At 44.0% G+C, this 13293-nt stretch overlaps 1 protein-coding gene across 21 annotated transcripts in view; it reads right to left on the reverse strand.

Annotated features, from left to right (window-relative positions):
- PTPRT (protein tyrosine phosphatase receptor type T) overlaps positions 1–13293 on the reverse strand; it is a 1114889-nt gene that overhangs the window by 74817 nt on the left and 1026779 nt on the right. For 12 of the 21 annotated variants that reach the window (XM_005569031.5, XM_005569028.5, XM_005569029.5 and 9 more), the window contains one exon: positions 9586–9776. In XM_005569031.5, coding sequence (XP_005569088.3) covers positions 9586–9776 — 191 coding nt within the window. The remainder of the gene's footprint in view (positions 1–9585; positions 9777–13293) is intronic. The other 9 variants (XM_074003238.1, XM_005569030.5, XM_045364109.3 and 6 more) reach the window with 1 other exon arrangement.

Raw genomic sequence — 13293 nt, forward strand, 5'->3', positions numbered from 1 at the left:
CTATGGCTGCATAGTATTCCATGATATATATGTGCCACATTTTCTTTATCCAGTCTATCATTGATGGGCATTTGGGTTGGTTCCAAGTCTTTGCTATTGTAAATAGTGCTGCAGTAAACATATGTGTACATATGCCTTTATAGTAGAATTATTTATAATGCTTTGGGTATATACCCAGTAATGGGATTGCTGGGTCAAATGGTATTTCTGGTTCTAGATCCTTGAGGAATTGCCACACAGTCTTTCACAATGGTAGAAACATCTAGTGGTTTTTTTTTTTTTTTTCCCTTACAAGGGCAAAGATGGGAACTCTCTGAAACATCTATTCTGGTTTGTCTCAGACCAAAGGGATTCCCAGGATGTAGGACTTTGTTTTAAAACTGGGACCATTTTGGGCAAATTGGGACAAGCTGGTCCCTCTAGGTATAGGTAAAATAGCATTTAGGGAATGGGAATGTTTCATAATCTGTTGGGAGCCTAAGGTCTGGCCTCTATTGTGGTCCACAGGTTCAGTGAACACATTTACTAATGTCAATGGTCAGCTTGTGAGTGACAAGGGAATCACAGCTCTGCAGGTTATGCACAATCCAAGGGCATTGCACCTACGGAAGCACCATGCATATGGCAGAAGTTTTAGGGTTTCCATATTTATTATGAACATTTTCTGGAAGGTGACAGTCAAATATCTTGAGACAGGTGCACATTTTGCTATTTCACTCTAAGGTGCTGTAGGAGTTAGTGGTGGCCTTGGCAGAGGCCAAGCTTTCAACAAATTCTACCTTCTGTGCTGAAAAGCACAAGACTTAGGGATTATAAATGTGGACAGAGAAGGCAGGAGAGGATGACTAATGACGTCTACTCAGTGGCATCAGGAGAGCAAATATTATTGCGTACCATGTCACTAAATAGACAGTAATTTATGAGTTCTGCTGGTGAAGCTAAGTAGAAAATCAGAGTGCAGCAAGATGGGGGTATTTGTCTGTGACAGGAGCTTTGATCAAGGCAGAGAAGTTGAGTGCAAGTCTGCATGCAAGTCATAAAGTACTCTTTAAAAGGCCCAATTAAAAGCTACAAGACCTCCTTTAGATGACAAATTCCCTGCCTTCAAGAAGTCTATAGCTTAATGGGGAATCTCACACGAGGGTACCTCTATTCCTCCCAGCTGTGAGCCTACAATCTTGGGGATCCCCATAACTCACTTCAGGCTACAGACTTCCAGCTGCCTTCACGCGTCTCCATGGTCATGCATGAGCTTCTGGGTGGCTGACTCTAGGCCAGCAACTCTCCTCTAAACTTGCAGCCAGCTACATTGAAGAGGCAGACTGCCAGGGGCCATGATCATAACCTTGGTAACTCTCTTCAAGAAAACTGTGCAAGGGGTATAAGATTCCTATTAAATCTCCCTAACTAGTTTCATTTTATTTCTCCTTTCATAGGCAGGCATCTTTGTTTCTCCTCAAAAAGCTGGCTGCAGCATTTTAATCGTTTCGTTTTTTGCTTCCAAGCTTTGCACATGTAGCTCCCCCTTATACACAACCTTCTCCTCTACCCATCTTCTTCTACTTTTTTCTAACTCAGAGTCTTATCTTTTGTGAAACTTCTGATAGATTTTGGCAACAAGAAGTGACAAAAAGCAAGTGTGTCTCCAAAGCATTTGAACTAGAGTTCTGTTACATCATTACATGGTGCAGCAAGACCATGAGCTTTCTTTAAAGTAGCGTCTTTATTTTCTTTATTTAGCTTTCTATCTCCAGTGCCCAAACAGTGTTAGGTGCACAATAAATACTTAATCAGTGTTTCTGGCCACATGAGTGTTCATAAAATAGAAGCATATACTATCAGCCTTTAGAATTTCATGCTAAGCTTGTAGTCAAACATTTCACAGATGAAAATGAGACCCAGAGAGGAAAGAATCTTGCCCAAGACCACCCAGAGTCTCAGGAGCAGATTGAGAACCAGGTTTTGTCTCTTGGTCAAAGGATTTTTCTATAGTACCACCTGAAAATTGCTCATTTGGTTGGGGGAGATCCTGTATTAAATACACAAAAAACCCACCATGTGCTCTGTTACAAACCATATTGTAAGTAGAACAATAAAAATAGGCTAAAAGGGAAAGACTGAGTCTCTTCCCCTTTCCCTTAATGGGGAATCTCACACAAGAGTACCTCTATTCCTCCCAGCTGTGAGTCTACAATCTTGGGGATCCCCATGACTCACTTCAGGCTACAGACTTCCAGCTGCCTACACTCATCTCCATGGTCATACATGAGCTTCTGGGTGGCTGACTCTAGGCCAGCAACTCTCCTCTATACTTGCAGCCAGCTACATTGAAGAGGCAGACTGCCAGGGGCCATGATCATAACCTTGGTAACTCTTCCAAGATCCTAGATCCCTCCAAGATCCTTGGTAACTCGTCCATGATCATAACTTTGGTAATAGTCTCTTCCATGTGAACTCTTTCCTGCTGGAAAACTCCCAAGTTTGAAACCACATGGGTCACTGATGACTTTTGGCCACTCCCTGTAATGGCTTATTGTCTTGTTTTATCAATCTGGGGGTGGAGTGGAGTGAAACGAGCAGGTGGAGCCTAGGTATTCCTATTTTGGTCATTATGAGTTCCCAGAGTTGAAGAATCCCATGGATTTCCCATTCATGATTTGGGCATGGACCAGTAATTCCTCATGCCCCTCCCTAGAACCATGCCCATCTACAAATTGAGGACCTGAACCAGAACCTTTCTGGGGTTGCCTGTGATGGGATATTCTATCACTCTGTTACCAACTGAGGAGAGCAAACCTTGTGGGAGAAGCAGAGGTGTCCTCGGACACTGCTTAGGGGTCTCTGAGCAGAGAAGGGAGCACCTGGGGTGACCTGAAACTTCCATCTCTATAGTTATACCCCATTCAAAAGCTGCCTGCCTGCCATCACCCCATTATCCACAGATGACTAAGAGCAAGATGGCAATACAGGCCTTCCCCACAAAAGCCATACATATGGCATGTCCATCCCGAGCTAGAAAATGAACAAATGTTTGCTCTTCATTAGGCTGCATCATACTCCTCACAGCTGTTCCTTGTTGCTTTAAATAGTCTTAATGGAGCTGTAATAACCAGATACCTTCTGGTTGCCCTACTGGGCTTGTTCCATTCATTAGGACGACAGGCTCTCTGGATTGAACTGGGATGAACTTCTTCCTTCTCTCCATCACAAAGTCACCTCTTCCTATTCTCCCTCATCTTCCCTAAACCTGCTGCTCGTCTGACTACCATGGCAGGGTTACATGGGACACAGACAACTCGGCTCTCCAGCCCACATCTCTTATCTTTTGCTGTGATGCTTAGGGTTTTGCTGTGTAACAGGGGAAGGTGGGAGAACTGGAGCTGGGGGGAAGCAGGCTGGGGAGGGAGGACGCTGTGGTTCAGAATCACATGCCCTTGACTTTAATAGGAAGGGCATATGGTTCAGAATCACATGGCCTTTCATCAGCAGGAGTAGACCTCAGGGTTGGCAGAGCACGCCAGGGGATGGGTCTGTGGGCACAAGCAGGGCACATGCTGGGGACTCCATGGGTTTTCTTAGTGGTTCTCAGCTTTAAAAGTATATTCCCATCAACAGGAGGGCTTAGAAAACACTGAAGTATACATCCCACCCCAAGTGAAACTGATCTGAAATGTGGCCTGAGCATTGGTGTTTTTTTAAAACTTCCCCAGGTAATTCTAATGTGCAACCCAAATTGAAAGCCTCTGACTGAGGCTTGGATCTGTCTGGCAGGTGAAGTTAACTTGCCTTGGGCCTCCTTGAGCTCCTAGGAGCCCAAGGCCCTTGGCCAATTGTGGTTTTTAGAACTTGAGACATAACCATGGGAGTGGTAGCCCCAGACAGTGAGGTTCCCATGCGACCATCAGTGGGAGGGAGGCCCAGCTGGCCCGGCTGATTGGTTCTTACTTAGACTCCCAGAATATCAGTGACAGAAGGGTTCTTTGGATCACTTTGACAAACCCCTTTGCTCCCACTGCATAAATGTGGAAATGGAGGCCCAGAGGACAGGGACCTGCCTAAGGTCACCTGAATACTTCATAATTGTTATAGGACTTGATTCCAGGCATTTTGACTCTCAATTCAAGATGGTTCACACATTATTTCAAATAATTGAACTTAAAATATATATATTGAGAGACTCAAGTTTTCATGCCAATGAGAACAAGCTGATTTTATGGCTCTACATGCAGAGAAAGTGCGTAGGCTTGTCTGGGCTCTGGGCCCAGTCTCCTGGTTTGGGCAGCCCCATATTTTCCTTGAATTACTGTCCCAGACGCCTACCTGCCTCTGTTGTCCCTGCTCTGATCTCTACAAGATCTAAAACGCAAATCTACTTTAAAAAGTCCTGCTCTCTTCGATGGCTCCAGTGGCTTCTTGATTACAACCCAAACTCATTAGCACAACAAATGCTCGCCTTTTGTTTCATCTTGGCCCCTGTTGACAAATTCAGCCCCATCTCCCTCCATGCTTCCTCCCAAACCGTTTCTAGTTCCCCTCACTCAACCTGCTGTGCAGACTCCCGTGCCATAGCTTATGCTAACCGCTGTGCCTGGAACACCCTTCCCTTCTTTAATTTGGTTCTTCCTACTTCTCAAGCTTTGGGCTTTATGTCTTCCAGAAAGCCACTGGCTGTTCACCTTTAGGCTGGGTTAATGCATCCCACCCCCAAGGATTCTCATAGCTCTGGATATACCTCTATGGTGGCATTTGTTTTGGTCTCTAAGAATAGGCTCTACGTTCCCTAGAAGGCAAGGGCTCTATTTCAGTTCCCAGAGCCTAGTACAGTGTCTGTCCCATGAAAAGTGCTCCCATATCTTAAAGTTGAAATTCTGAAAGGCCTGGTCCTAGGTCGTTGTCTTTGTCTATACTCACTTGCTTGATGACTTCACCCAGTGTGGCTTTAATCATCTGTAGGCCAATAACTCCCAAAGGTTTCTCTCCAGCCCAGGCTTCTTTACCAAATTTCAGCTTCATAGATCCAACTACCTCCTTGCTACATGGAGACACTAATATGTCTAATGGACATTGCAAACTCAATTTAACATGAAACTACTGATTGTTCCAGCTCTGCTTTACTTGAGCGTCCCCACTTCCATTAGAGGCAGCTCCGTCCTACCAGTGGCACAAACAGCAGCCTTGGAGTTACCCTTAATTCTTTTTGTAACATATACCATGTGTTAAGAAATGCTGTTGGCTCCATCTTTTAAATATATTCAGAATCCATCCACGTCTCACCACCTTCTCTGCCATGCCCTGAGTCATTGTTGTCTCTCACCTGAGTTACTGCAATGTCCTCTTAATTGGTCTCCTTGCTTTCACCCTTGCCTTCCTAAGTTCCATTCTCAACACAGTAGCTAGAATGAAGTAAGGACAGATCATTAGCACTTGTCTTCTTAAAGCTCTGCAGTGGCTTTCCATTTTAGTCAGAGTAAAAGTCGAAGTCCTTATAACGGGTTGTAATGCATAGCATGGTCAGGTCCCTCTTTATTTCTCCAGTCAAATCTCCTATTACTTTTATCCCTTGCTCACTCTGCCTCTGTTATCCTGGCCTCTTTGCAACTGCTTGTACGTGCCAGGTATATTACTCTCTGGATCTGGAACACTCTTCCTCCAGATATCTTCCACCATGTCTTTATTCAAGTTTCATCTTCTAATTAAGGACTACCCTTTTATCCTGTTTACTATTGGAATCTCCTTTACTTCATGTCCCTGGAACAAATCTCCCTTCCTTGCTCTGTTCTTTCTTTTTCCATGGTACTTGTGGCAGACTGTATTATTATCCAAAGATTTTCTTTCTCTTTTTCTTTGGAGATGGAGTCTCACTCTGCCCTGAGGTTGGAGTATAGTGGCATGATCTCAGCTCACTGCAACCTCTGCTTCCTGGGTTCAAGTGATTCTCCTGCCTCAGCCTCCAGAGTACTTAGGGTTACAGGCACCCACCATCACGCTGGGCTAATTTTTGTATTTGTAGTAGAGAAAGGGTTTCACCATGTTGGCCAGGCTGGTCTTGAACTCCTGACCTCAGGCAATCCACCCACCTCAGCCTCCCAAAGTGCTGGGATTACAGGCATGAACCACTGCGCCTGGGCTTTTATTTTCCCCCCACAATATTTCTTGCTCTGCATGCTCCTCTAGAATCTGGCAACTGCCCCTCCTCCTCCCTCATCAAGGGATAGAGTCAAATTCCCCTCTCCTAGAAAGTAGGGGAGTTTTTACCTGCTTACAACCAATAGTACATGGTAGGAATAATGCAGTGTGATACCCAAGTTTGGGTCACAAAGGTGATGCACTTTTCACCTTTTATCTGGGGAGCTCACCTATGGAGCTCTAAGCCACCATGGAAATCGTCCAGCTATCTCAAGGCTACCACGCTGTGAAGAAGCCCAGGTCACTGAAAAGGCCATGTGTAGGTCTTCCAGTGGACAATCCCAGCTGAAAGCCTGCATCAGTCACTAGTCATGTGAGTGAAGACATGTTCAGATGATTCCAGCCCCCAGCCTTGGAGACTTCCTAGCCCAGGCTCTGGATACTGTGTGGAAGAAACAGGTTATCCCTGTTGTACCCTGCACAGATTCCACAGAATCAATGAATGCAAGAAACTGGTTATGTTGCTAAAATTTGGAGTGGTTTGTAACATAGCACACAGTATTTTTCACTGTCTAACACACTACATTATAAAATTTGCTTATTTTTTAAGCTTATGTTTATTTCCTACTTCCCTTGCTAGAATACAAGCTTCAGGAGGGCAAGAATCTTTGTTTCATTCACTGTTGTATCCCAAATACCTAGAATCGTCCTTGGCAATAATAAATAGTAAATATTTACTGAACAAATTTTAAGTGATTGTTCAACTGAATTGAATTTTGTCTTCTGACGCAGCTTGCTATGGCTGAGATGTCCCTTAGATGTCAACTTGTCAAACCCACTCATTTGTATGAAAAAACTGAGAACAGAGAAGTGACAGACAACAAACAGCACATAGCAGACTCATATGAGAGTAGGATTGGAGGCTCAGGAGTCTTATATCTGCAATAGGATTCTCCTAGCAGATCTGTGACTCTTATGCTCAGGATGAAGATTCGAGATATCAGAGGAGCCCTGATGATCAAAGCAATATCCAGCTGTATTCTGGGCTGGACATTGTGGGCTAGCACATTGTGAAATGACTTTTATCAGGCAATATTTTCCAATTAACCCTCAGTTAATCAGAAAATAATGTTAACTAGAAGCTAAGCGTTACAGCTTGCTGATTAATATAATTTGAACTAATTGAGGTCAAGGCTAGCCTAGTTAGATTTCTGGTTGAGGTTCAAATGATGAAATGACATGTATTGTTTGTTTTCTTATAAAAGCTCTTCATTTCCATGCTAGAAAGTTTGGAAAATGCAAAAGGGTACAAAGAAAAAGTTTTGAAAAGCAACTCATCACACAGGGATGAATGCTTTAAAAGAAATGTTAATTTAGAAGGAAATGCATGAAAGTGTCAAATACACTTGTAATTCTGTCTTCAAATTTCAGATTGCAAGTTCTTACATATGTGTTTCTCAGCATTTGGCTGCTTGTCCCTTTTTTTTTTTTTGGGTAAGCCACATATCTCCCTTAATGATATTTGAAACTTTTAATCAAATTGTTATGACTAATGTTGAATATACCATTTCAAACAACATAACCTTCCTGACATTTGCTCAACAAACAGGTCTGTATACACACACATAAAGCATGCTCACATGCACCCTATGCCCCCGAGACTGGGACCATTCAATCCCCTAGCAAATGAGATCCAGGGATGGGTAGTAATGAGATCATCTTCTTCAACTCTAATTTGAATATCCTTTCAAGATTTGTAGATGAGAATATGAAAAATGCTATTTTACTTAGACTGTTTTTGAAATTAAGTGCTAGCTCCCCGAAGCTGGTAATTACTCACATCCATTGACAAAAACGTTTTTGTTCTCATAGATATGTCAAACATGCCCCCTTGTCACCATGTTTTACACGCTCATAAAGTTTTAGGACCAGATAGATCCTGAGAGATCACCTTATCCAAATTCTTCATTCAACTAATAAAGAATTTTAAAACTCAGATAGCAAAATTCTAAAATCTAACAGCTTACTACATTGGAATCCAGCTGTCTGGACCCCTAGTTTAGCACAATTTCATGACCTCATACGACTTCAGAAATATTGCTTTGTAAGCTCTTTCTCAGAATATAGTCTGAGGGATAAACTTAGTCTGCAATATCAAGAATTCCAAATGTGTGGAGTCTGAGCCAATGAGTTTTCTACTGCACACAGCAAAACTGAATCAAGCATATCTGGGGCACACACTGCATGTGAAGAGAAAAAAAAGAACAAACAACAACAACAAAAAACCCACACAAATACATATAACTCAGAGCATGGTACACAGAAGATACTCAAAAGATATTTTAGGAAGGAAGGAGGGAAGGGAGAGAGAGGAAAGGAAAAGTGAAGAAAGAAATTGTTTTCAAAGCTGACTGTAGCTGGAGTCTACCTGCAACTAGGAGAGTTGCAGAATTATTCTTGGAGAGTCAGCTGCTCTTTGGTTCAGAAAAAATGTCTTAATGCATTTTCCTTTTATTTTGCTTTTTGTTTGTAAAAGGTGAGGCCTAATGGGCAGGATTTGAAACAAAAAGAGTGAGATAGAGAAAGCTAAATTGTTCTGCAAAATAAAAGAGGAATGTGGGGCCCTTTGTCTGGATGCTGAGGGGTGGGGGTGGAGGAAGTTTTGAGGACACTAAAGAAGACTTTGAGGAGAAATTAGATAGAGACCTGTTGGGAGACCAGAACCTTAGAAGGCCTTACCAGCAATGTAGATGGTTAAGGAACTTATAAGAAGAACAGCATTGTATTGAGGTGCTGCCTGTCGTTTGCTGCAGTCCTTCTCTATTATTTCCCAAAACTTGGTAACAACCACTACCTGCAAATCCTTTGTGTTAGAGATGCTTTGGGGAGGTGGGAAAGGGATGCCCATGCAGGGTGAAGAGAAGGTGCAGAAAGAGGGAACTGTGGTCACTGGAGATGAAGCATTGCCTTTGTGGGGTGGGAGCAAGGACCAGAATACTACAGAAGCTTGAGTATGAGACAAGAGGTGACCAAGAGCAAGCAGGCATGCTGGAAGTCATTGGCAGGGGAGATGTGCTGGCTTTTCTACAGCATGTGGGATGGGAGCTGGAGCCATTCTGGCATATTGAATGGAGGTGAGACTCCAAGGTGTAGAAACTTTGGAGATAATGAAACTCTGGATAATGAAAGGGGAAGGGGAGAGAAACAGGAGTGAAGTCTTAGAATTATTTAGCATGGCGCTTCTCAAATTTAATGTGTATACAAATCACCTAGTTTCTGGTTAAAATGCAGGTTCTGATTCAGCAGGGCGGGATGTGGCCTGAGATGTTGCATTTCCCACATGATCCCAGGTGATACTGATGCTGCTGGCCAGGGAGCCATGCTTTTTGTAGCAAGGCTTTAGTGCCCAAATAAGCCTCTGAAACAATCAGAAAGTTTCCCCACAGGCTGGTCTCTTACCTCGTATTCCTCCTTGAACCCGTAGCCCTGGCCTCTCTTCATCTGCGTGATGTGCTGCAGCAAGTCAGCCACCCGGATGGCAGGCTGGAACTGGTCCCGGGGGTAACTCATCTCCACAGGGTCACAGGTGCGGTAGGGATGAGTCTGGATCGTGAGAGTGGGCTGGGAAAGCTCCCCACGGCTGCCATCTGCTTTGAAAAGAAGGAGGCAGAACAGATCATCACCTATAGAAGCATTGCCCTTTGTCCTCCCTGTCTCCCCCAGCGTGGCCTGAGGAGGGCAGAGGGAACCAACTTGGGACTCAACTGATCAGGAAACTGCAGAAAGACCGGAGATACACTCCTTCCCTGGCCTGGCTGTGTTGGTAGATCTAAGTATCAAACCCACAAACAAACCAACAAACACAATACATTTCAAGGGCACATACTGACAAAGTTCCAGCCTGGTTGTCATTCCAGTCTGTCTCAGTCCTTCCTTTAGACTTGGTGGGGCAGAACCACTGAGAAGCAGGAAGGCTATTTATTGGGAGCCCCCCTCCTGTTTAGGAAGCAGAGAGGCTGGAAATAGTGCCTGATGCCTGGCTGCAGGGGAGGAGAGCCTCAGGTGCTCGAAGATTGGAGTCACATATAAGCCACTGGTCCATTTGCCTGCATCCCTGTGATCTGGCTTATCTACTAATTTTTTTTCCTTTGAGTTTTACCCTGGGAGGAATTGCAGCCAGTATTGGATTGCCAGCAGCTAGCAGGGACACTGACCCTCCCAGCTGCTCTCTGTAGTTATAAGCTCTGCCCCAGTGACCACCTTCTTGCTATTGTATAGTTTCCCCATCACTTAATACTATTAATCCATTGGCATCATTGAACCCACCTTGCAGGTAGGGAAGCCTGGACCTCTTCCTTCAGTGCTGCTAGCTACTTTCTCCAGGCCTGGATCCCGTGCCTCATTGCCTTCATAAAATCTCTGCCTGATGTAAGATCTATATTCTCTCTTGAAAAAAACCTTTTCATCCAATGAGTTGCTTTAACTGCCTTCTGTCAGTTTGGCCACCCTGAAAGCTGATGCTTGCTCATACTGGGTTGGAATTCTTCTGTTCCCCTTGGACCACTAAAACCAATGTCTTGCTTACCACCTTCCTGCCAGGCATACATTCTTGGTCTTTCAGGGCCAGTTTACCTTTCCCAGAACCATCTAGGCTTGGTCTTCCCAACCTCCTTCCAAAGACATGAATGAACAGTCTATGCCCCGGACCATCTTGTTGGTGGCATGCAAGAGATGAGAACTGTCAGCTGCAGCAGTTGATGTGTCTCCCCCAGATGTTTTCAGACCCTGTGAAACACCTATGCAGATACCCACTTGGCCTATGCCATACTCATTCCCTGGGAGGTTTAGCATATATTCCTGATTTTCTGCAACTTGTCTTTTCAAAATCCACGTTCCCTTCAGCTTGTTTGCCTGTCATGTTGGAATAATCCATCAGACATGGATTCCGTGTGTGAATGCACACTCTACTTTTCTGCAGCAACATCAGCAAGCCTGTTCCTGGCAAGGAAAGATAACGGAAGGGAACACCTGGCCTTCCTGCTTTCTAGGTGACCAACTTGTCCCAGTTTGACTGACAATTTTCCAGTTTTAGCTTTGAAAGTTCAGCTGTTGGGAAACCTCTCAGTCATGGGCACACGGGAATGGTTGGTCACCCTAATGCTTTCAATTATACCTGTGGTTGGAGTAGGGGATAAATTTTTCACTGTGCAGCCTTCTGCCTGCCCCCACCTACTGGCTCCTCCAAGAGAGGAGAGGCTACTAATCTGACTGGTCTGAGCTTGAGACACTGATTGGGTCATATCTAATTAGCAGGTGGGGTCATCGTAGGTAGAGTGTAGTCTCCAAAACTTCCTGATTCAGGGTAGTAGGTAAACATCCCCAAAGCAGAGGCTGTCCTTTGGGGACCAGCCAAATAACCCCTGGATTGCCTACAGAAAGATTTCTAAGATTTAGATATATGCACAAGAAAGAAGGGCCCAGGCAAGTTGTTAGCAAAACCTTCCTGACTGTACAGAAGAGAAATACTGCTTACTTTTTCTCCCACGATTTTAGGTAATAGCTAGTATGTGTTCACTGGCATTGCTTAAATGCACCACTTGGCAAACATGGGGGCTGTTTCCTTTCTCCATCACCCCCTTGGGTTCATGAGTTTGACTTACTGAGAACCCACTCTGTGCCAAGGACTATGGTAGGCAGTGGCAATGCAGACAGAAATACTGATTCCACCCTCAAGGCTTGACAGTTTAGCAAGGAAATAGGCAAGAAGAACCAACTGAAGAAAAAGGACAGAGCCTGAGAGATGAAGGCACATTTAGTTAAAAGCAAGGAGGTTGATTAGGAGTAAAAGCTGTGGGTAGAAATGTCAGGGGGGCAACACTGTAAGAGACGATGCAAGGCAGATCCAGAAAGACTGTGAATGTGTAAGACCCTTGAAGCTAGTGTGAACCTGTTGAAAGGTTTTAGGAGGAATCTCCTTCTTTAAAGACTCACACTGTTTCTTGTAGGTGTCCCAGCTGTCATGAATAGCTGTCATCAAAGGCATCCTTCCAGCGAATATCACTCCTGTGATGGTGTGATTGGAAATGGAGAGGAAGGGAGCACTTGTGTTTGATTCATCTAGAGATGGTACAAAGCTACAGCAAGAGCCACAGAGGTATGGATTGTGAATACCTAAAGCTTGGAGTCATGCCATATGCCACGATTTCTAGGAAAGGATGAGCTGAGTCAATGCTAGGAGGCCTGTATTTCCCACCATGTGTGATGGGGACAGATGTCTTCAGAGACCCATAGTCTCCCAGAGGAACTTGGGGCATGGGCTGCATGGGAGACCAGCTGCCTGGGAAAGACAGGCTTCCTAGGAATGGGAACTTGGCTTTTTATGTGTGTGAGAAACGTCAAATGTTTCCAAAACCAACCAAATAGCTGTCAATATGGATATTTTCCCTAAACACATTGCTAGACAGACTGTAAACTTGGTGTCAGCAAAACCAACACTGGAATGGAAAATAAATGCATTGAAATTTAACAACTTGTATTGCTGTAACATTTGCAATAATGTCAATGCCAGTGCTAACGATGCTATGAAGACTCAGAACCAAGGGATTTTCAAGGTTTATTAATCCAACGGGTTGGACTCCCCTTTCCAAAGTATCTTACCTCACCTATTCCCTTATTAACCTCTGATAATGCAGAAGTGATGTCTTTTATCACACTCCATTTCACCAGACGCACTATACTTAATTTTCCATCATTAGGTTTAATGAAAACCCAATTTCACAACTCACTTCTCTCAGGAACCTACAAGTAATGCTACGTTTTTATCAGGCCCAATTAAAAGACGTTATGATGTTCCTATTCGAGAGGGAGCTTTAAAACTAACGTGCAATTCTGCTGCTAATCCAGCAAGGGCACTGGAATTCACATGCTGCTCATAAAATGTAACTCACACCAGCTGGCCCAGGGACAGAGCATTTTTCATTTTTTCTCCTCACCAGCCCCTTAATTTTCATGCCATTTCAACTTCTGATTTATGGGTCTGGTATGTTTATTTATCGTGTAATAATATTTTGGATTTCTTTCACACTTTTTATATAGCTGTTGCCTAACCCTGTGAATTTTTCTGCAGTAACTCTTGTCACTGCCTGCGAGGAGCTTGTGGGATGGGCA

This window comes from Macaca fascicularis, chromosome 10, assembly GCF_037993035.2.
Source record: "Macaca fascicularis isolate 582-1 chromosome 10, T2T-MFA8v1.1".
NCBI classification, from domain to species: Eukaryota; Metazoa; Chordata; class Mammalia; order Primates; family Cercopithecidae; genus Macaca; species Macaca fascicularis.